The sequence below is a fragment of the Tamandua tetradactyla genome, chromosome 8 (genome assembly GCF_023851605.1).
Source record: "Tamandua tetradactyla isolate mTamTet1 chromosome 8, mTamTet1.pri, whole genome shotgun sequence".
Taxonomy (NCBI): Eukaryota; Metazoa; Chordata; class Mammalia; order Pilosa; family Myrmecophagidae; genus Tamandua; species Tamandua tetradactyla.
In genome coordinates this window covers 75,077,795-75,099,034 of record NC_135334.1, presented here as the reverse complement: position 1 = coordinate 75,099,034, position 21,240 = coordinate 75,077,795, and the positions used below count along the sequence as shown (strand labels likewise).

The following is a 21,240-nucleotide window of genomic DNA, read 5'->3' as shown; positions in this document are numbered from 1 at the left end:
AAAATTATGAAATGTGAGCCTCCGAATTCATTTTTCTTAAGATGTTTTTGGCTATTCAAGGTCCTTTACCCTTCCAAATAAATTTGATGATTGGATTTTCCATTTCTGCAAAGAAGGCTGTTGGAATTTTGGTTGGGATTGTGTTGATCTGTAAACTGTTTGGGGTAGAATTGACATAGTGACAATATTTAATCTTCCAATCCATAAGCATGGAATGTCCCTGCTCATTTTTGAAGAACAGTTTTGCCAGATAAAGAATGTGGGGATAGCAGTTTTTCTCTTTCAGAACCTTAAATATACCATACCACTGCCTTCGAACCTCCATGGTTTCTGGTGAGAAATAGGTACTCAGTCTTGCTGAAGGTCCCTTATATGTGATGAACTGTTTTTCTCCTGTAGTTCTCATAATTCTCTCTTTATCTCTGGCACATGACCTTTTGATTAATAAATATGCTGGAGTAGATTTTTTAAGGTTTATCTAGTTTGGTTTACATTACACTTTTTGGACATGTATATTTGTGTCTTTCCTAAGAGTTAAGAAATTTTTGGCCATTATTTCCTCAAGTATTCTTTCTGCCCCCTTTTCCCTTCTCTTCTCCTTCTGGAACTCCCATGGTGCATATGTTTGAACACTTCATGCTGTCACACAGGTTTCTTAGATGCTGGTCAGTTTTTCCTGTTCTTTTCTCTATCTGCTCATCTGACTATATGATTTCAATTGTCCCATCTTCTAGCTCACTGATTCTTTCTTCTGCATGTTCAAATACTGCTAGAGTATTTTTGATCTTCATTATTCCATCTTCCATCCCCATGGTTTCTGTTGTTTCTTTTTAAACTTTCTAATTCTTGTTTTTATTCACACATTTTTGTAATTTTTTTTACATCTAAATCCATATTTAGTTTATTTCTATCCATATTTTTCCTTCAACTCCTTGAATTGATTTATATTTGTTTGAATTTCTTTGATTAGTTCCTCCAAAGTCTGCTGTCTCCTCTAAAGTTTTCATTTGTTCCCTTGACTGAGCCATATCTTCCTGCTTCATGATATAGCTTGTAATTTTTTGCTGATGTCTAAGCATCTAATTATTTGGTGTGCTAACCTCTTGCCTTGGGATTTATTATAGATTGGCTATGTATTAAGCCTCTTTTTTGATGGCTGGTCCAGCTTATACTGAACCTTTAAAGTAGCCTGTATTTAACTGTTCGGCTTTTCTCAGGTCTTCTGCAGCTGTGTCTTGTCCTAGAAGAAGACTGTCCTTTTATGTGCAATTGTTTCACCTTCAGGAGGATTCCTTTCTTCTTCTCCTTCTCCAGTAGTCCTAAGCTGTATAGTTTGTTTTGTGCACATTTCCTCTCCAGCTCCTATGATTTGCTCCACTGCTCTCCCTCACTCAGTGCCCCCTTTTCATTATATATTTCATTCCTGGGACCCATTCTGCCTTATATCAGTTCAGTTTTCCCTTTTTTTTTCCATGAGGCTTTTCTGCCTCCAGTAGTTTCCATACTAGGGTATCCTATGCCAGGAAGCAAGATGGCATCAGCATTCAAACACACATGTTTTTTCATTTAGGTGCTCCAGCAATGAAAAACTGGGTAGAATGTATGCACCTCTTGCCAACAATTTTGCCCCACGTCTCTCTTGTTTCCTGGGGGCACTTCTGTATGTCTGCACTCACCACCACTTGGGTTCCACACCCTGGGTCTAAAGGGCCTCAGGTACCCTGCCTGAATGTGCATGGAATTCTAATTTGCTGTTGTGAGTGGCTATGTGGTCTTAATCACAGCAGGAGGTACCCTGGCTGGAGTACTGCCTCTGTGTGACTCTTAAGTCACGTGAGACTGAGTGAGAGAGAGGGGTCCAGAACAGCAGATCCAAATTCATTGTTACTTTATTCTTTTTCTTTATTTGATTCAGCATTTGTGGAGTCTTTCTCCAGTCTCTGCTGTCTTCCAGAGTTCCAAGCAATTGTGATTTGTCCTTTTCTTAGCTGTTTCTGAGGGAAGCATTTTCTAGATGTCTTCTGTCATCATCTTGATGGAATCACTATATTACTTAGGGTTTGTTTTTTTATCCAGTATGACAATCTTTGCCTTTTAGCTCATTGTTTAGTCTGTATACATAAACCAAGTCTCAACAAATTTCAAAGAACTTAGATCATATAACAAAATTTTCTGACCACAGTGAAATTAAACTAGATACCAATAAGAAAAACTCCTTAAGTGTTTGGAAATTAAGCAACATACTTTTTAAAATTAATTTTTATTGATAAAATCAATCAACATACAAGACAAACATTCTTAATGTGTGAACATTCTATACTTGGTGTACAATCAATGGCTCATAATATCATCACATAGTTGTATATTCATCACATGATCATTTCTGAGAACCTTTACATCACACCAGAAAAAGAAATAAAAAGAAAAAAGAAAAAACTCATACATACCATATCCCTTCACCTCCCCCAATGACCACTAGTATTTCCCTCTACCCAATTTATTTTAACGTTTGTTCCCCTTATTATTTTTTTTATCTTTAATCCATATTTTTTACTTATCTGTCCATACTGTAGAAAAAAGGAGCATCAGAACAAGGTTTTCACAATCACATAACCACTTGCAAAAGCTGTATCATTACACAATCATCTTAAAGAAACATGGCTATTGGAACACAGTTCTACAGTTTCAGGCACTTCCCTCTAGCCTCTCTAATACACCTTAAACTAAAAAGGGGATATCTATAAAATGCATAAGAATAACCTCCAGGATAACCTCTCGACTCTGTTTGAAATCTCTCAGCCATTGACACTTTATTTTGTCTTGTCTCATTTCCCTCTTCCCCCTTTTGGTCAAGGAGGTTGTCTCAATCCCTTGATGCTGAATCCCAGCTCATTCTAGGATTTCTGTCACACGTTGCCAGGAAGGTTTACACCCTGGGAGTCCTGTCCCACATAGACAGAGGGAGGTCAGTGAGTTTGCTTGCCATGTTGGCTGGAGATAAGCAACATATCTTCTAAGTAAGTGTAGGTCAAAAAATAAATCACATGGAAATTTTAGAATCTTTTCAACTGAAGGATAATGAAAAAAGATGAACTATCAAAACTTATTAAACACAACTAAAGCAGTACTGAGTCATAAATTTATAGCTCTAAATGCCCATAGAAGAAAAGATTAAAGGTTTAAAATTAATGGCCTAGGCTTCCACCTCAAGAAGCTAGAAAAATTAGAGCAAGTTAAAGTTTTTAAAACACGCAAGACCTCTATTCTTAAAACTACAAAACACTGCCGAGGGAACTTTAAAATGACTTAAATAGACGGCAGGATAGACTATGCCCAAAGACCGGAAGTGTCATTTGGTTAAAATGCCAATTCTCCTTATGTTGATCTATGGTTAAATGCAAACAGAACCAAAATTCCAGGTTTTCCTGGACAGTTGGGGAGTGCGTGGGGTAGGGAGACAGCAGAATGACAAGCTAATATGTAAGTACAAAGGACCCAGAATAGTCAAAGTAATCTTGAAGAAGGATAAAGCAGAAGAACTTAATGCTACTAGATATCAAGACTTATGAGACATTTTCAAGGACAGTCAAATACACCCCAGAAGAGAGACTGCAGAATGGTATCTGATTTTCAGCAAAGGAGCCACTACGATTCAGTGGGAGGAAGGACCATCTTTTCGGTAAAGGGGGGAGGGTCGAAGAACACTGACTCCCTACCTCATATCATAAACAAAAATTTATTTGAAATAAATCATAACTCTAAATGTGAAAAGTAAAAACATAAAGTTTCTAGATGAAAGTTTGAGTGAATACCTTGGGGGTAGAGAATGACTTTTTTAAACAGAATACAAAAAGGACCAATCTTAACAAAAAAAGATAGATTAAAATGAACATTAAAATCAAGAATTTCTGTTCATCAAAAGGCAATATTGAGAGTAAAAAAGCAAGCCATAGAGGGTTATATTTTTTATGTATATGTGTGTTTATATACGTAAATGTATTTATACATGTATGTATAAGACTCCCATCCACAATATATTAAAAAAAAAAACTCTTAAAAGTCATTAAGAAAATGTGAGACAACATTTTAAAAATGAGACTTGGAACAAATACTTTCCAAATCAAATTACCAATGAATTTGAAAAGGTGTTCAGTATTATTACTCCTTAGCGAAATTAAAATTAAAATCACAAGATACCACCACACCCCTACCAGAATGCCTAAAATTAAAAGGACAAAAAATACCAACATTGTAGATCAATTAGAACTCTCATACATTGCTGGTGGCTTATAAATTGGGACGACCATTTTGGAAAAGCTTTCGGGCAGTTTCTAACAAAGGTAAAAATGTAAATACCCTATTATATGCCCAATAGAAAATGAGTGTTTGTGCCAGTTTGAATCTGTGGTGGACCCAGAAAAGCCATGTCCTTTAATCCCCATTCAATATTGTTGGCTGGGAGCTTTTTGATTGTTCCCATGGAGATGTGATCCACCCAACTGCGGGTGGTAACTTTTGATTGCACGGCTTTCAAGGAGTTGTGACTCCACCCATACCAGGTGGGTCTTGATTAGTTTACTGGAATCCTTATAAAGAGGAGGCATTTTGGAGTCATTTCTTAGAGTCACCAGAACCGTGAGCACCCACACAGCCAGAGACCTTTGAAGATGAAGAAAGAAAACGCCCCTGGGGGACGTTCATGAAACAAGAAACCTGGAAACAAAGTTAGCAAACATTGACATTGTTCGTCATATGCATTCCCAGTTGAGAGAAAAACCCTGAACTTCATAAGCCTTTCCTGAGTGAAGGTAACCTCTTGTTGGTGCCTTAATTAAGACATTTTTATAGACTTGCTTTAATTTTCTTCACCTTAGAACCATAAATTTACAACTTAATAAATTCTCCCTTTTAAAAGCCATTCTGTTTCTGATATATAACATTCTGGCAGCTAGCAAACTAGATATGACATAGAACAGATTATGCCTGTAACAAACTTTGATGAGACTTTGTACTAGTTTTAACCTTGTATTGTATTTGTATTGTTACTGAAATGGTTTAAGGATTTCTGATATTGTGATGGAATGAATGTATTTTGTATATGGGAAAAATTTGTCTTTTTTAGGGTCCAGAGGGTGGAATGTGCTGATCTGAAAGGATTATGTTCCCTAGAAAAGCCATGTTTAAGATCCTGATCCAATCTTGTGGGAGTAACCATTTCTTTTAATCCCTGTCCAATAATGTAGGCTGAAACTTGATTAGGTTATCTCCACGGAGAAGTGACTCGCCCAATTGTGGGTATTAGCCTTGGATTAGAGGGAGATAAGAGTTCACCCTTAGAGGAAGCATTTTGGAGAAAGCTTCAGAACAACTGGAGAACAACAGAGCAGAGTCACAAGAACCACAGAGTCCACAGCCAGAGACCTTTGGAAATGAAGAAGGAAAACGCCCCTGGGAGAGCTTCAGGAAACAAGAAGCCTGGAGAGAAAGCTAGCATAAATCATCATGTTTGCCATATGCCTTTCCAGTTGGATTTCACTGGCCTTTCTTGAATGAAGGTAACCTCTTGTTGTTGGCTTAACTTGGACATTTTTACAGACTTGCTTTAATTGGGACATTTTCATGGCCCTAGAACTGTAAACTTACAACTTAATAAATTTCCCTTATTAAAAGCCATTTCATTTCTGGTATATAGCATTCCAGCAGCTAGCAAACTAGAAGGGTATTTATGCCATCAAGAGACATGTACAAGAAGATTCATAACAATAGCATTCATAAAACCCAAAAAAACTGCAAACAATCCAAATATCTATCAATAGAATGGATAAATAAATTATAGTATACTCATTCAATAGATTATTACTTAGCAATGAAAATAAACCAGTTATTATTATACCAATTATTACTGTAACAACATGGATGATCTCACAGATACAATGTTGAATGAAATAATCAAACACGAAAGAGCACACATTATAAATCCACTAACATGGAGTTTAAAATCAGGGAAACAAAACTAAGGTTTAGAGGTTATTATTGTAATTGCCTTTTGGGTAGAATATTGACTTGTCAGGAGGGCAAAAGTGAGCATTCTGGGCTTAAAAGGTTCTATATCTTGATCTAGGTGCTAGTTAAACAGGAGGTATGTGCATGTGTAAAAGTTTTCCAGTTGTGTGCTTATGATTTGTGTACTTTCTGTAAATACTTCAATAAGAAAGGAATAAAATAGCATCACCTGTTAACATTCTCCTTTGAAAATCATGATGACCATGTTTTACAACTTTTCAACTGCTCTTACTGGTAACAATCTAGAGACCGTAGAAGATATTCTTTGAAATTTTCCAACCAGGCCCCTGCCCTTTACCCACCACTTTGGGTGCCCAGAAGTTAGCAGACTCTCCTACCTGCTCCAGCTCCTCCTCGGCGTATTTTTGGCGGCTCCGCTCATTCTCAGTGCCTTCCCGCAGTTCCTTCAACCGCTGGGCTTCCTGCTTGGCAAGGTTGATTTCATCACGCAGCTTCTTCTCCAGGTGTACCTTCTCGACCTCCACTGTCCGGTGCTCCTCTTGGGCCTTGTGCAGCCTGAGGGGCGATGCAGGGAGCTGGAGGAGGCCAGGCAATGGGTGCCAGCCAACATGCCATAAATCATGGCACTGAAGAAGAAAATGAGGACTCCAGTACTTGGTGCATATTCTCCCTACTCTGCTGTCTGGTTCTGAGCTAGCCCAGGACTAATAGAAATCACCATCCTTATTCTAATTCTCATGTTGCCATCATCTAACTGCCAGTAGTCAAGGTTTTGAAGCTAGATTCCCAGGCATCTAAATCCCTTCTCTAACGTCTCACATACTAGAATTATAAAGACTGCCAATTTACATGGTATATCACACTTGTCCTTCCTATAGATAATGATTATGTATCCTTATCAGCATTGGATAGATGTTGATATGAAGGCTTAGAGAGGGAAGGTAACTTGTGCATAGATCTGAGACTAGCATGCCAATCTATATGACTCCAAATCTCATAATTATTCCCTCTTATATTTGGGTATCTGGAAGGTTAAATAAATGTAGAACCCCACAAACTAGACAAAGATCCAGGAAAAGCCTGATGGCTGAGATATGAGTGGGGTGGTAGTAAGGGGGAGGCTTAAGTAATTTCAGAAAGGAACTACTGAGCTAGACCTCTTAGATTTCTGAGCACCTGCTCCCACAAGTATAAAAAACTGAAATTCATGCCAAGAAGGTTGAGCAGGACTTGGGAGGACCTCTTGCTGTCCCTGGTGCCCAAATTCCTTTCCTAAGTATCGTCATGTGACTAAGATCTCAAGGGCACCAGTTATAATGAAAATCTACCTCTGAATCTACCCACACATTCCCTCTGTCCTATTACAAAACCTTCCAACCATCCAAACAAAAGTCTCCTTCCTTCCTTCTTTCCTCCACTTATCTATGTTTGTCCATTCATTCATTCATTCATTCACCAAGTATTTTCAGGTGTCTCGTAAATGCCAGGCCTTGTGCTAAGCACTAGATAAATGCAGATGACTCCGAAAATTGTCCCTGCCACTGAAGAGGTCATGATCTAGTCTAATACAGACAAGTAAATAGGTAACTATATACACTGTGATAAGTTCTATAATGGATATATAAGTTGTTGAATACGCCCAAAGGATGGAGTGATTAACTCTTCCTGAAAGGAGTCAGGGAAAGTGAGACTAGACCAGGAGGAATGAGTAAGAATTCACTTATCCTCTGGAAGAAGTAAAATACTTAGCCACTATCAGGTCCTCCCACCTTGGTAGGAAGCACTGAGTCACCACAGTACCAGGGTAGGAGGGGAGAAGGATGATGAGGAAGATGAGAGATACAAGGCTTAGGCTTGGATATAGAAGAGAAAGAACAGGCTACAAAACAAGAAGGACCCACTCAGTCCTGAACACTGAGTTGGCTAAGCAGATGAAACAGAAGAGGCAGAAACAGAAATTAATCTCTAAAACACCCCAGGTCCAGAGTTGTTAGTGGCTGAGACTTCAAAGGATGTGGTGAGATAAAGAGGGAAGGAAGAGGGAGAAATGTCTGGCTGCAAGCTTCCTGCTGACAAATTACAGGCTCCTGAGTACTTGACCAGAAGAGAGAAAGGGATTGAACTTTCTCCAGGTGCACACCAGATGGCGCTATTTGAACAGCTAAAAACAAATGAGAGGCGCCATTTCCTACTGCCAGGTCGCCTTCTCTGGGGAACATCCTCCTTTATTGTACTCTTCCAAGACCCCTAGCTACCTGAAATGTCACCCTTAGAGATTCAGTTCCTCACTAAAATATTGTCCTCTCTGAAAGCAGCCTCTTCAGGAAAGCAAACTCTATATATGGTTTCAGTCTTATACAATGGGGAGAGCCTTTAAAGAACCACGCCTGACTCTTTTGCATAGTATTAATAGGGTCTACTAGAGATGAAGATCAGTAAATAATGTGGTGCAAAAATGAGCAAATAAATACACAGTGAAGCCATACCCTACCCCTTCTCCCTCACAGAAGGCCGAGTATCCTGACGGTCACAATCAAGTGGCATTACATAAGAAAATCAGGCAGTATGATCGCAAGTCCTGGGTCTAAGTAGCATATGACTATGGATAAGTCTGTTTCTTGTAACAGGTCTGTTTCTTCACTATAATACAGGAACCAATATTCCTGTCTGCCTTAAGAATTACCTTGAAAACTCAATGAAATTTTAATTGGAATTTACATTTATATACCCCAAACATTAGGAATTCTGTAAATAAAGCTCTGTGGTGGTTGGCAGTACATGTCTATTAAAGAAAGGGGAGGGAGGAGGTGGCATATGAGCTCTGAACATTGTCAGAAGGGGGTATGTGTGTCCACCTGTGTGAGCCTGTGTGTGTGTGTATGTGCATGTGTATCTTTCTAAGTGCAACAGTGATCATTTAGTTCTGGGGGCCTCGGGGAACAGTGAAGGCTGGGAGCTTGGTTTTATCCCCAAACTTGGAATGTCTCCTGACTAGATTCTTTTGCCTTTGGAATGAAAACAGTACGTGTTTTTCAGACAAATGAAGTACAGGGACTACTCAGCAGTTAGCCCCCAGCTGGCAAAAAGCCCAGGAGCAGGAGGCCCAGCAGGGTAGCAGGAATCAGCGCAGAGATCAGACTTCTGGTTCAGCATCTCCTGCCCTCTACAACCCCAGCCCATGGAAATGAATCTGGTAAGGCTGCTGCCTCAGTGGCTGTCAAAATTCCTAGCTCACCACTGACTGACATGTGACCTTAAGCAAAAAGCACTTACCCTCTCTGAGCCTTCATTCCTTCAACTCTAAAATAGAGATAATAGTACCTACCTCAAAGAGTTGCGATGATCAAAAACAATGCATTTAAGTGCTTAACAGTGCCTGGCTCACGAGAAATCTGTCCCATCCCCACGGCTCAAGGAACAAAAATACTACTAAAATACACCAGACTCAGATTTCCTTTCCTTTCTTTTCTTTCTCCCCCCACAATAATTTTCCTTGGCACAGTATATCTTTCCATCCATTTAAAAAATATATTTTTTATTGAGAAATCTTCACACACATACAGTCCATACATGATGTACAATGAATGGCTCACAATATCATTACAAAGTTGTGTGTTCATCACCATGATCATTTTTATTTGTATCACTCTTAATTTCTTTTTTTGAATGCTGTGTGGTAGGGGTCACATTTGATTCTCTTTCCATGCGAGTATCCCTTATTGCAGCAGCATTTGTTGAATTTTTTTCTTTTTGTCTGGAGGGAAGTGCATGGCCCAGGAACCAAACCTGGTCTCCTGCATGGCAGGCAAGAATTCTACCACTGAACTACCGTTGCATCCCCCTTCATTTTCTTTTACGTGGATTCCTGCAACAGTCTCTAGGCTACCAGAATCATTTTCCTAAAAGAGAGTCCTGAAATAGGCCTTTCCCTTTCTGTTAAACAAACAAGCAAACAAAACCTGCATCGACTCTCTATTGCCTTCTGAACTTTTCATGTGCTTCTTAAAGCCCTTGGGATCTGGCCTACCCTGAACACTTAATTTTAGCCACCACAATTTCCCCACCTATCTTCAAGGGCATCTCCTCAAAGCCCCACATACACTCATCTCCTGCCTCTGTACCATTCCTGTCCTTACAGCTCTCATCCCCTAGGCTGGCACGAAGTGACTACATTATGTATGTTCTCACTCTTCGTGTGTGCATTTGGTTGCCCCACTAGCAGCGGTGAGTTCCTCACAATTCGCAGCACAGATCTAGTTCCGAGAAAATGTCAGGAGTGTACTTAGATCCACTACCTGACTGACTGACTGACAGGCACCTTCTTTCTACAGCTGAATCTTCTAGCACATTTATTTTTTCTAGCATAGTTTTTAGTCACATTATTTTTAAACAAAATCCTGGACCATCAGAGCTAGAAAGCCCCTGGTATTCTACTAGTTTGACCCCTTTCGTATTACTGGTAAGGAAATAAGTTCTGGGAGGGAAAGGGATTTACCCAAGGTTATACAAGTCCGTATTTATAACATTCAGATTCCATGCCAGAAAGAACTCAGGGCATTAGGAAGAAAGGTGTGTGAGGTTTCTCTGGGGAACAGTGAGCAACAGTTATACCTATTTACATGGGGAGGGAGGCAGTTTAGAGGCAGGACAAAGGACAGAATGACCCCTTGCACACCAATCCAAACAAGGAGGCTCAAAACCACCGAAAGCTACACATTTCTCCCTCTGAAGCTCAGAGGTAGGAAAGATAGAAAGAAGCTTCTACCCAAAAGGAATAACTTCCCAAGGCAACTGGATAGCAGAAGTCTGGACTCCCAGTGCAGTTTGTTTTTTTTCCACATGGACAGGCACCGGGAATTGAACCCGGGTCCTCTGGCATGGTAAGCAAGCATTCTTACCTGCTGAGCCACCATGGCCCGCCCTCCCAGTGCAGTTTTGGAAGGATGACACAGGGTGAGCAGTTGTGTCAACATAATCTTGGGGGCCAGGGAGACACAATCCAGGGGGAAACTGGGGGCACCCAAGAGTTGGCAGAACCAGGGCTATTGGGAAGGGGCAGGACCTTACCTTTCTTGAAGGTCATGCAGACTCTGCTCAGCTCGGTGTAACCCCTCCAGATCCTTCATCATCTTCTTCATGTGTTCCTTAGAGTAACGATTTTGGATATAGGCAAACCAGCAGCCGCCCACACCGATAACGATAGACACCACCAGCATGAAGTCCTTCAGATGATTATGACGGGTCACTGCCAGAGAGGGAGGGCACGGTGAGTCAGGATGCCTAACACACACCCAGCCTGGCAGATGCTACTGCACTCCCAGGAATACCTCTCTAACATCCCAACCCTCGTTTCTCTCATTTCTGAGCTCCTGCTGCCCTGAGTTTGGTCATCATAATTTCGCCCCAATTTATAAATTCCTTTTGTCTACAGGATCACCATTAATTTCTTCATTCTGACCATCATTTGAAGGCAACCTACCTTTCTGGCCTCTACTCCTGTTGTGCTCAATACAGAAAATCACTACCTATTTATTGCTCTCTTTCTAACAACCACTGGGCTGTTACACATACTAGTCCCTCTGCCAGGAGTGTGTTTCATCCCTTTGCTCCTGGCTAATTCCTACTCATCCTTAAACCAAACTTAGGCATCTCCTCCAACATGAAGCCTTCCCAGACACACTCAAAGGAATTAATTATCTTAACTCAGGCACACACACAGGTACTATAATAGTAGGTTCTATGTGTATTTCTCTGCTTGTCAAGGTCTGGTTTGGATAGGAGAGGTCTGAGAGAAAATAGGAAACTTATTAAATCATGTTTCCCTATGATGCAGTAAAGCAAGTAGCTCCTTCTCAACATATCCCAGCCCTCTCTGGGCTTGGATGAGCCCATGTGCCTAGATGCAGGGGCAAGCAACACTAAGGTGTTAGACTAGGCAAAGGAGATGATAGCTGGTGAGGGTAGAAAGGAATGTCACTAGAGTCTAAGGTGTGGACTATAGAACTGAGGTTACTACAGGAACTCTATCTCCTGAATTTCTAGGCTATTCTAGGCATAAGATCAAAGTTTCAATCAGGTAAAAGTCTGGAAATCTCAATCTATGGAAAGCATTGCTAGCCTGTCTCTCAATCCAGAGGCAATGGAAAATAGAGCACCATCAAGATATTTGCATATATGAGACATTATATATGCCAGAAATTAAGGAACAGACCTACTTCTAGAGAAGACCTGGTAGCACTTTAGTATACTACCAGGTCCCAGCCAACAATAGTGTTCAGTCGCCAGAGCAAATATGAAAAGCTAGACAAAGAACAAACAAGAAATGATACCTGAAGCAAAAGCCATAGGAGCAAAAGCCATGTCGTGAGGACCAAGCCAACCAGGAGAGGGGCACTGCTGGAGCCTAACATTTTCCCCAGTATACCAGATCTGGGGTCTGGGCCTCAGCGTAGAAGACGAAGGGCCATGAGGAGGAGAGTTCTGCGGCTACATCCCCTATATAGGTTATGCTCAATTTGAGATAAAGTAGCTGTGGGTTCAGAGCAGAAACAGATGCAGGAGTCAGGAAGGGAACTAAAAAAGGGAGCTACACCAGGGTTAATGGCCCCTTATGTACACAGGCTGCCCTGAAAATGGAGAAGGTGGTAGGATTGGCAGGATGCCAGTAAGGAAAAGGGGGTGACTCCAAAAGGACCCAGGTGAAGCCATCAAGTTGAAGAAGGGTCCAGGAGAAAAAGACACACATAGCTGAAAACTGTATGAAGCTGAGGCCCCCAGTTTGACAAAAAGGGTTTATATTCACAGCTGGAAGCAGGATATGGGATGGTGTGGAATTAAAGACGGATTAGCCTATTCTATTTCCATCCAAGGGAGCAGAGTTACTAGGTCCAGAGTGGAAGCAACATCCTTTACATGTTTAGACAAGGTTACAAGAGAGGCTGTAAGAGAGACCCTATATAGTGGATCCTCTAACAATCATACTCAAGTCTGCAATCACCTGTCCTTTAGGTACCAGGAGGAAATATCACTACAGCACATTGAGCTGCCTGGGACATACCTGAATCCTCAGGAGCCTTTACCAGAGCTTGGGGTACTATTTGTTTCCCGTTCGTTAAGGACTTTTAACCTTGGTTTTCCAGGGTTTCTCAATTCCAAAATCCCCTTTACGTTCTTACCAAACATCAAAGGTACCTTGTTCAAACAAAACTCCAGGCAACCAGCACCCTCAATCTATTACTACCAATAGTAACAGTAGTTAGTTTTCCCCTAAACTATATCCAGGAAGGTAACTGTGGCATTACCATCAGGTAGAGAAGATCTGAGGGCCAAATAGTCAAGGCTTTAAGGTTAAACATAAGGCCTCAGGTAGACAAAATCTTGCACCATCAAAGGTAGAACCTTGCACTGAGTGTTGGGGTATGGGTGGGGGGTCCAAGTTCTCTGCTTGTCTGTGTCCCAATTTATTATGAAATTCATTTCCCCCATTTGGACCTCAGCTTTCTCAGCGGTAATATGGGGCCATGTACCTACCTCACAGAATTACTAAAGAAACCAAATGTGTTAGTTTTAAGTGAAAGAGCTTTTGAGGTGCTAGGAGATACTCAGATGAAGATATCAGGCAAAGAGATTGGACAAAGTATTTGGCAAAGGTGGAAAGAAGAGAAAAAAGGGAGGAGGAAGGAAGGTTTTAGCAGGAAAGGAAGGTACAGCATAAAATGCATGTGACGAGCAAATACCAGCTCCTGGAGACGGGAAGAGTATGGCCTCTGTCCTGCACAGCCCTCCCACAAGCTCAGCTCTCAGCATCCACCTTGTACCCAGTCAATATAGCCAGTCGAAGAGACTGTGGAGGTTTCAAGAGAGCCAATGTTGCTAGCTACCTGAAAGGAGATAACCCAGGGAGGATGAACAGGAGTAGGGGGTAGCTGAACTCAGCCTGAATGCTACAAATAGATTTTATCAAAATAAGGTAAACTGTTAACACGATCAGGCCTGAGGCATGGAAAGTGGGCATAAACAACCGAGATACTGACATGTTAATGGAATCAAGTGTAATGGTGATGGTGAGACTTTTCAGGTATTAATTAACATTGAGAAGGTGAGCCTCTAATCATTACTATCTTCTAGAATCTATTCTCCCAACCTATCCTCACTACCTTCTCTACTGCCCACAATACCATGGGTCTCATGCCCTTTAGCACATATTCTCCCTCACTGCCAAAAACTATGTGCCAGGAATTAGTTTTGTTACACACAACCTTCAGCGCTGTGGTGTCTGTCCAACCATGGGAGCCACTCCTATGCTCTCCTCCCGTCTAGTTATAGTCCAGTAAAGGCTTTAGCTGTCTTGATCCTCCACAAATGCTCCATAGGTAGCAATTCTTCCCATATCTAAGCTAGGTCCAATTCTTCTCCTAGCTCCCCTAACTCCTCCCCCTGCATAACTTCAAGCCTTCATCCATCTAACAAATTTCTTGGCACCTACTCTATGCAGGGCCTTATGATGAATGCTGACAAAAGGTTAACAAAGCTGTCCCTGTCCTCAAGGAGTTCTCAATTAGAAGGGTAAGAGATAGGGAAACAGTGTTATGAAGAAAACAAGTACAAGGTGCTGTGGGTCCCCACAGGAGGAAAGGAGGGAAAGGTTGAGCTTGCCTGGGGAGATGCTATAAAGGTATTCTGGAGAGGGCTTGAAGGGGAAGTTGAAGCATAACACAATGGAGAGAGAATAAGGATTCAGCTGACAGAGTCCAGGGCGAACTTTTCCAGAGACGGCCACCCCTGCTCACTAGGGACTTTTCCCTATTAGCTGAACCACTGAAAAAAGGAAGATAAGGTACAACATAGTCTTCTTGTCCTCTCCAAACTGCCCCCAACCTCAACAATTACTCTGCAGCTCCCTCTCTTTACACCCTTGTCAATATTCCCTCTAAAAGCACAAAGGGCACCCTAGACCCAAGCCCAAGATGCACACAGTATGCACACACTAAAAGTAGCAGCTACCAGTTATTTAGGGGAAATTAAGACACAGAAAACCTCAGGAATATGTCTAAGGCCACAAAACCACTAAGTGATGGATACAACTAATATGCTTAATTTCAATACTGGAACTCTTTATATCTTGCTTCCTCTAACAGAAGTAGAGGGTGGGGTAATATAGGAGAAAATAGCAATGAAATATAAGTTAAAGACCTTGGTTCAGTCATGGCTCTGCCACTTACAAAATAAGTAACTTCTAAAAACTCACTTCATCTCTTTGAGTCTCGATTTCTCTGAGAAATTATCTGCACAAGAGAAAAAGAGGGTCCCCTCAATGAATGATCTGCTGCCATAACCACAGCATGCAAACAGCAGGAAAAAGCAGACCTCCAGTCTTTCACACAGGATCCTTGTCAAGCAGAGGTTTCTTCCCAAAATCATGGCGCATCACAGGTGAAATGGACCTTAAGGATTCTTTAGCCCAATCTCCTCATGATATAAATAAAAACACATGTCCTGAGAAAAGTGACCTATCTAAGGTCAAATGAGGAGCGGCAATTTCGAAAGCAGATTAAGGTCTCCTGTCACTTCTGGGCTTTTTCCATAAATAAATAAATAGATGGACAGATAGAGACAGACAGACAGACAGATAGATGAATAGATAATTTTTGTTAAATAGTCCTCTGAATGGAAGTATAAGGCATTACAAAAAATGAAGCTGTAAATCTTTATTAATATCGTCATTGAGATAAAATTTATGTACTCTAAAATTCATGCTTTTACAGTAAACAAGTCAGTGATTCTTAGTATATTACCAAGGTTATACAACCATCATCATTATATAAACACAGAACATTTTTATCACTCCAAAGATAAAACCTATCCCCATCAAGCAATCATTTTCCTTCCTCCACTCGTCCCAGCCCTAGAAACCACTATACAGATTTGCCTACTGTGGATATTTCATATAAATGGGATTATACAATATGCGGCTTTTTATTACTGGCTTCTCTCACTTAGCATGTTTTCAAGGTTCATGCATGCTGTAGCATATATCAATACCTCTTTCCTTTTAGGGCTGAACATTCCACTGTATGCAAAAGCCACATTTGTTTTTCCATTCATCAGTTGGTGGACATTTGGATTATTTCCACTTTTAGGCTATCAGGAAGAGTGCTGTAATGAAGATTAATATACGAGTTTTATGTTTTCATTTCTCTTAGAAATATACCTAGGAGTGGAAGTGCAGGGTCATATGGTGACTCTATTTTAAACTTTTTGATGAACTGCCAGAATGTTTTCCAAGTAGCTGCATTATTATACTTTTCCACTAGCAATGTATGCGGATTCTAATTTTGACACATTGTCACCCCATCTATCTTCTTTTATTTTATTATAGCCTGCAGTGGTAGTGTGTATTAAGTGGTATCACATGGTTTTGATTTGCATTTCCCATTGAGCATCTTTTCATGTGCTTGTCAGATAAATTTCAGCTTTGAAAGTTAATCAAAGAACTTCTTTGGATAAATTTTTGTACAAATATTTTCCCCATTTTATTGTCTTCTTATTGTTGAGTTGTAATAATTCTTTATATATTCTGGACATTAGACCCTTATCAGATATATATGATGTGCAAATACCTTCTCAGTTTGTGGGCTGTCTTTTCTTCATAGTGCATTTTGAACTTATATATAAGAAATTAGGGCCTAATCCATATTAATGAGTATTTAATCCCATGTTTTCTAAAAGTTTTATCCTTTTAGCTCCTACATTAAGGTTTCTGAACAACTTTGAGTGAATTTTCACATACGGTATGAAGTACAAGTCTACCTTCATTATTCTACATATGGAGATATAGTTGTCCCAGCATCCATTTGTTGAAAAATAGTTCTTTCCCCATTGAAATATTTTGGCCCCTTAATAAAATCAATTGACCATAATGTAAGGGTTCATTTCTGGACTCTAAATTCTGTTCCTTTGATCCATATGCCTATCCTCACAATACCATACTGTCTTGATTCATGTAGATTTGCAGTAAGTTTTGAAACTAGGAAGTGTGACTCCTCCAACATCACCCATTTTTTCAAGATTGTTTTGCTTATCCTTGGTCCCTTGCATGCCCATATGAATTTTAGGATCATCTTATCAATTTCTACAAAAAGCCAGTTGTGGTTTTCTTTTTTTAATTTTTATTAATAAAATCAATCAACATACAACACAAACATTCTTAACGTATGAACATTCCATACTTGGTGTACAATCAATGGCTCACAATGTCATCACATATTTGTATATTCATTACCATGATCATATCTCAAAACATTTACATCATTCCAGAAAAAGAAATAAAAACAAAAAAGAAAAAACTCATACATACCATACCCCTTACCCCTCCCTCTCATTGACCACTAGTATTTCCCTCTACCCAATTTATTTTAACATTTGTTCCCCCATTATTTATTTTTAATCCATATTCTTTAGTCATCTGTCCATACCGTAGATAAAAGGAGCATCAGAACAAGGTTTTCACAATCACACAGTCACTTGTGAAAGCTATATCATTATACATTCATCTTAAAAAAAAAAAAAACATGGCTATTGGAACACAGCTCTAATGTTTCTGGTACATCCCTCCAGCTTCTCTAATATACCTTAAACTAAAAAGGGGTTATCTATATAATGCATAAGAATAACCTCCAGGATAACCTCTTGACTCAGTTTGAAATTCTCAGCAACTGACAATTTATTTTGTCTCATTTCTCTCTTCCCCCCTTCAGTCGAAAAGATTTTCTCAATCCCTTGATGCCTGGTTGCAGCTCACACTATGATTTCTGTCCCACTCTGTCAGGAAGATTTAAGACCCCTGGAAATCATGTCCCATGTAGAGAGGGGGAGGGCAGTGAGTTTCCCTGCCATGTTAGCTGAGAGGCCACATATAAGCAACAAAAGAGGTTCTCTGGGGGTGAATCTTAGGCCTAATTTTTTTCTTAATTTTTAAACTTTTTTTAAAATACCAAAAAAAACACCAAATGCAAACATTCTTAACTTTTGATGAGTCCATTCTATATATATAATCAGTAATTTACAATATCATCACATAATTGCATATTCATCATCATGATCATTTCTTGGAACATTTGCATCTATTCAGAAAAAGAAATAAAAAGAAAACAGAAAAAAATTCATATATACCATAACCCCCACCCGTCCCCCTCACCAATCACCAGCATTTCAATCTAAATTTATTTTAACTTTTGTTCCCCCCATTATTCATCTTTATTCCATGTTTTACTCATATGTTGATAAGGTAGATAAAAGGAGCATCAGACAGAAGGTTTTCACAATCGCACAGTCACATTGTGAAAGCTATATCATCATACAATCACCTTCAGCAAACATAGCTACTGGAACACAGCTCTATATTTTCAGGCAGTTCCCTCCAGCCTCTCCACTACATCTTGACTAACAAGGTGACTTCTATTTAATGCATAAGAATAACCTCCAGGATACCTCTAGACTCTGTTTGGAATCTCTCAGCCATTGACATTTTATTTTGTCTCATTTCGCTCTTTCCCCTTTTGGTCAAGAAGGTGTTCTCAATTCCCTGATGCTGAGTCTCAGCTCATTCTAGGGTTTTTCTCAGTCCCCTGATGATGAGTCTCAGCTCATTCCAGGATTTCTGTCCCACGTTGCCAGGAAGGTCCACACCCCTGGGAGTCATGTCCCACGCAGACAGGGGGAGGATGGTGAGTTTGCTTGTTGTGTTGTTAGGCCTAATTTTAAGTAGGCTTACCCTATCCTTTGTGGGAATATGTTTCACATGAACAAACCCCAAGATTGCGGGTTCAGCCTATTGCTTTTGGTGTCTTCACTGCTTGCCAAAATATCAGGCCTTCTCCATGTGGGAAAGTTGAATTTTCCCTCTTTCTCACTATTCCCCTAAAGGGACTTTGCAAATACTTTTTTATTCACTGTTCAAATCAGTCTGAGATTTATCAGGGCATTGCTCTGGACAAACCTACAAAATCTCGTGCCCTACTCAAACAAGGTTCCATGTACTTAGGGTGTTCAATTAAATTGTCCATATAAGTTAAATTAGGAGATGCATTAGTCAAAATATAAATTTTATACCAAATAAACATTTTTGCTTTAGTCTCACACATAAGTTAAAGTTTTAAAATAAGAATTACCATCTATTTTCAATACCCTGCAATATGGACATTCCTTCATTATTCCTCATGCAAAAACATTTTTTAATTTGTGCATTTAGTCGCTATTCTTCTACACTCTAGGCATTCCTAGATTATTCCATCTCAGACTTTATTGTCTATCTTTCTTTCTGATTTCATTTGTGCCCCCAGCCCTCCTGCTCTATCATTCTCACATTCAGCTTCATTCAATGTATTAATATTATTGTATTACAGTTAGGTACTATTATGCTATCCATTTCCAAATTTTACAATCAGTTCTGTTGCACAATCTGTATCCCTTCAGCTCCAATTACCCAAAATCTACACTATTACTATTTCCTGATGGTATCTGTTCTTAACTAAAATTCTCCATGTTCATTCATTAATGGTAGTCCACATCAGTGAGACCATACAGTATTTGTCCTTTTGTTTCAGGCTAATCTCACTCAGCATTATGTACCAAAGGTCTATCCATTTTACATCGGATGGATCTTTAGTACATTGTTACATACTTCATAACTTTATTCTGTCTTACAACTGCATAATATTCCATCATATGTATATACTACAACTTGTGTAGGCACTCGTCTATTGATGGACATTTGGACTGTTTCCATCTCTTTGCAATTGTAAATAGTGCTGCTATAAACTTTGGTGTGCAAATGTCCATTTGTGTCCTTGCCCTCATGTCCTCTAAGTAGATACCTACAAATGGTATTGCCAGATCATATGGTAAATTCTATACTTAGCTTCCTGAGGAACTGTCAAACTGCCTTCCACAATGCTTGTACCATTTGATATTCCCATCAAAAGTGGATGTGTGCCTCTCTCCACATCCTCTCCAGCACTTCTCATTCTCTGTTTTGTTGATAATGGCCATTCTGGTGGGTGTGAGTGTCTGTTCATGTCTTTAGCCCATTTTGTAATTGGGTTGTTTGTCGTTTCATTGTTGAGTTGAACAATCTCTTTATATATTCTGGATACTAGATCCTTATCTGATATACCATTTTCAAATATTGTTTCCCATTGTGTAGGCTGTATTTTTACTTTCTTGACAAAGTTCTTTGATGCACAAAAGTGTTTAATTTTGAGGCGTTCCCATTTATCTGTTTCTATCTTCAATGCTCATGCTTTAGGTGTAATATCTAGGAAACTGCCTACTATTATAAACTTTATAAGCTATTTCCCTACATTTTCTTTTAAAAGATTTATGGTCTTAGATTTCATGTTTAGGTCTTTAATCTATTTTGAGTTAATTTTTGTATAGAGTGTGAGATATGGATTTTCTTTCATTCTTTTGCATGTGAATATCCAGTTCTTTATTGATGAGAATGTTCTGTCTCAGGTGAAATGGCTTGACTGCCTTATCAAAGATCAATTGTCCATAGATGAATGGGTCTATATCTGAACACTCTATTCGATTCCATTGATCAGTATATCTATCTTCATGCCAGTATCATGCAATTTTAGATCACTGTAGCTTCATAATACACCTTAAAATCAGGTAGTGTGAAACCTCCAACTTCATTTTTCTTTCTCAGGATATTTTTAGCTATTCAGGGCACCCTCGCTTCCAGATAAATTTGGTTATTGGTTTTTCTATTTCTAAAAAGTGTTTCAGATTTTAATTGGTATTACATTGAATCTACAAATCAATTTAAGTAGAACTGAAATGTTAACTATATTTAGTCTTCCAATTCATGAACATGGTATGCCCTTCCATTTATTTAGGGCTTCTATGATTTCTTCCAGGAATTTCTTATACTTGATTTTGAATAGGTCTTTTGTACCCATAGTTAAATTTATTACCAAATATTTTATTCTTTTGGGTGCAATTGCAAATGGAATTTTTTTCTTGATTCCCCCCTCAGATTGTTTATCACTAGTTTAGGAACACTACAGATTTTTGAGTGTTGATCTTGTAACCTGCCATTTTGCTGTACTCTTTTATTAGCTTTAGTAGTTTTCCTATGAATTTTTCAGGGTTTGCGACATATAGTATCATATCATCTGCAAACAATGAGTTTCACTTCTTCATTTCCAATTT

The 21,240-nt window shown here is 39.4% G+C and overlaps 1 protein-coding gene across 7 annotated transcripts in view; it reads right to left on the bottom strand.

The window, feature by feature from the left end:
* Positions 1-21,240, bottom strand: part of STIM1 (stromal interaction molecule 1) — a 311,883-nt gene that overhangs the window by 18,831 nt on the left and 271,812 nt on the right. For all 7 annotated transcript variants that reach the window (XM_077113754.1, XM_077113755.1, XM_077113760.1 and 4 more), the window contains 2 exons: positions 11,092-11,269; positions 6,402-6,579 (listed from right to left, as the gene is read on the bottom strand). In XM_077113754.1, coding sequence (XP_076969869.1) covers positions 6,402-6,579; positions 11,092-11,269 — 356 coding nt within the window. The remainder of the gene's footprint in view (positions 1-6,401; positions 6,580-11,091; positions 11,270-21,240) is intronic.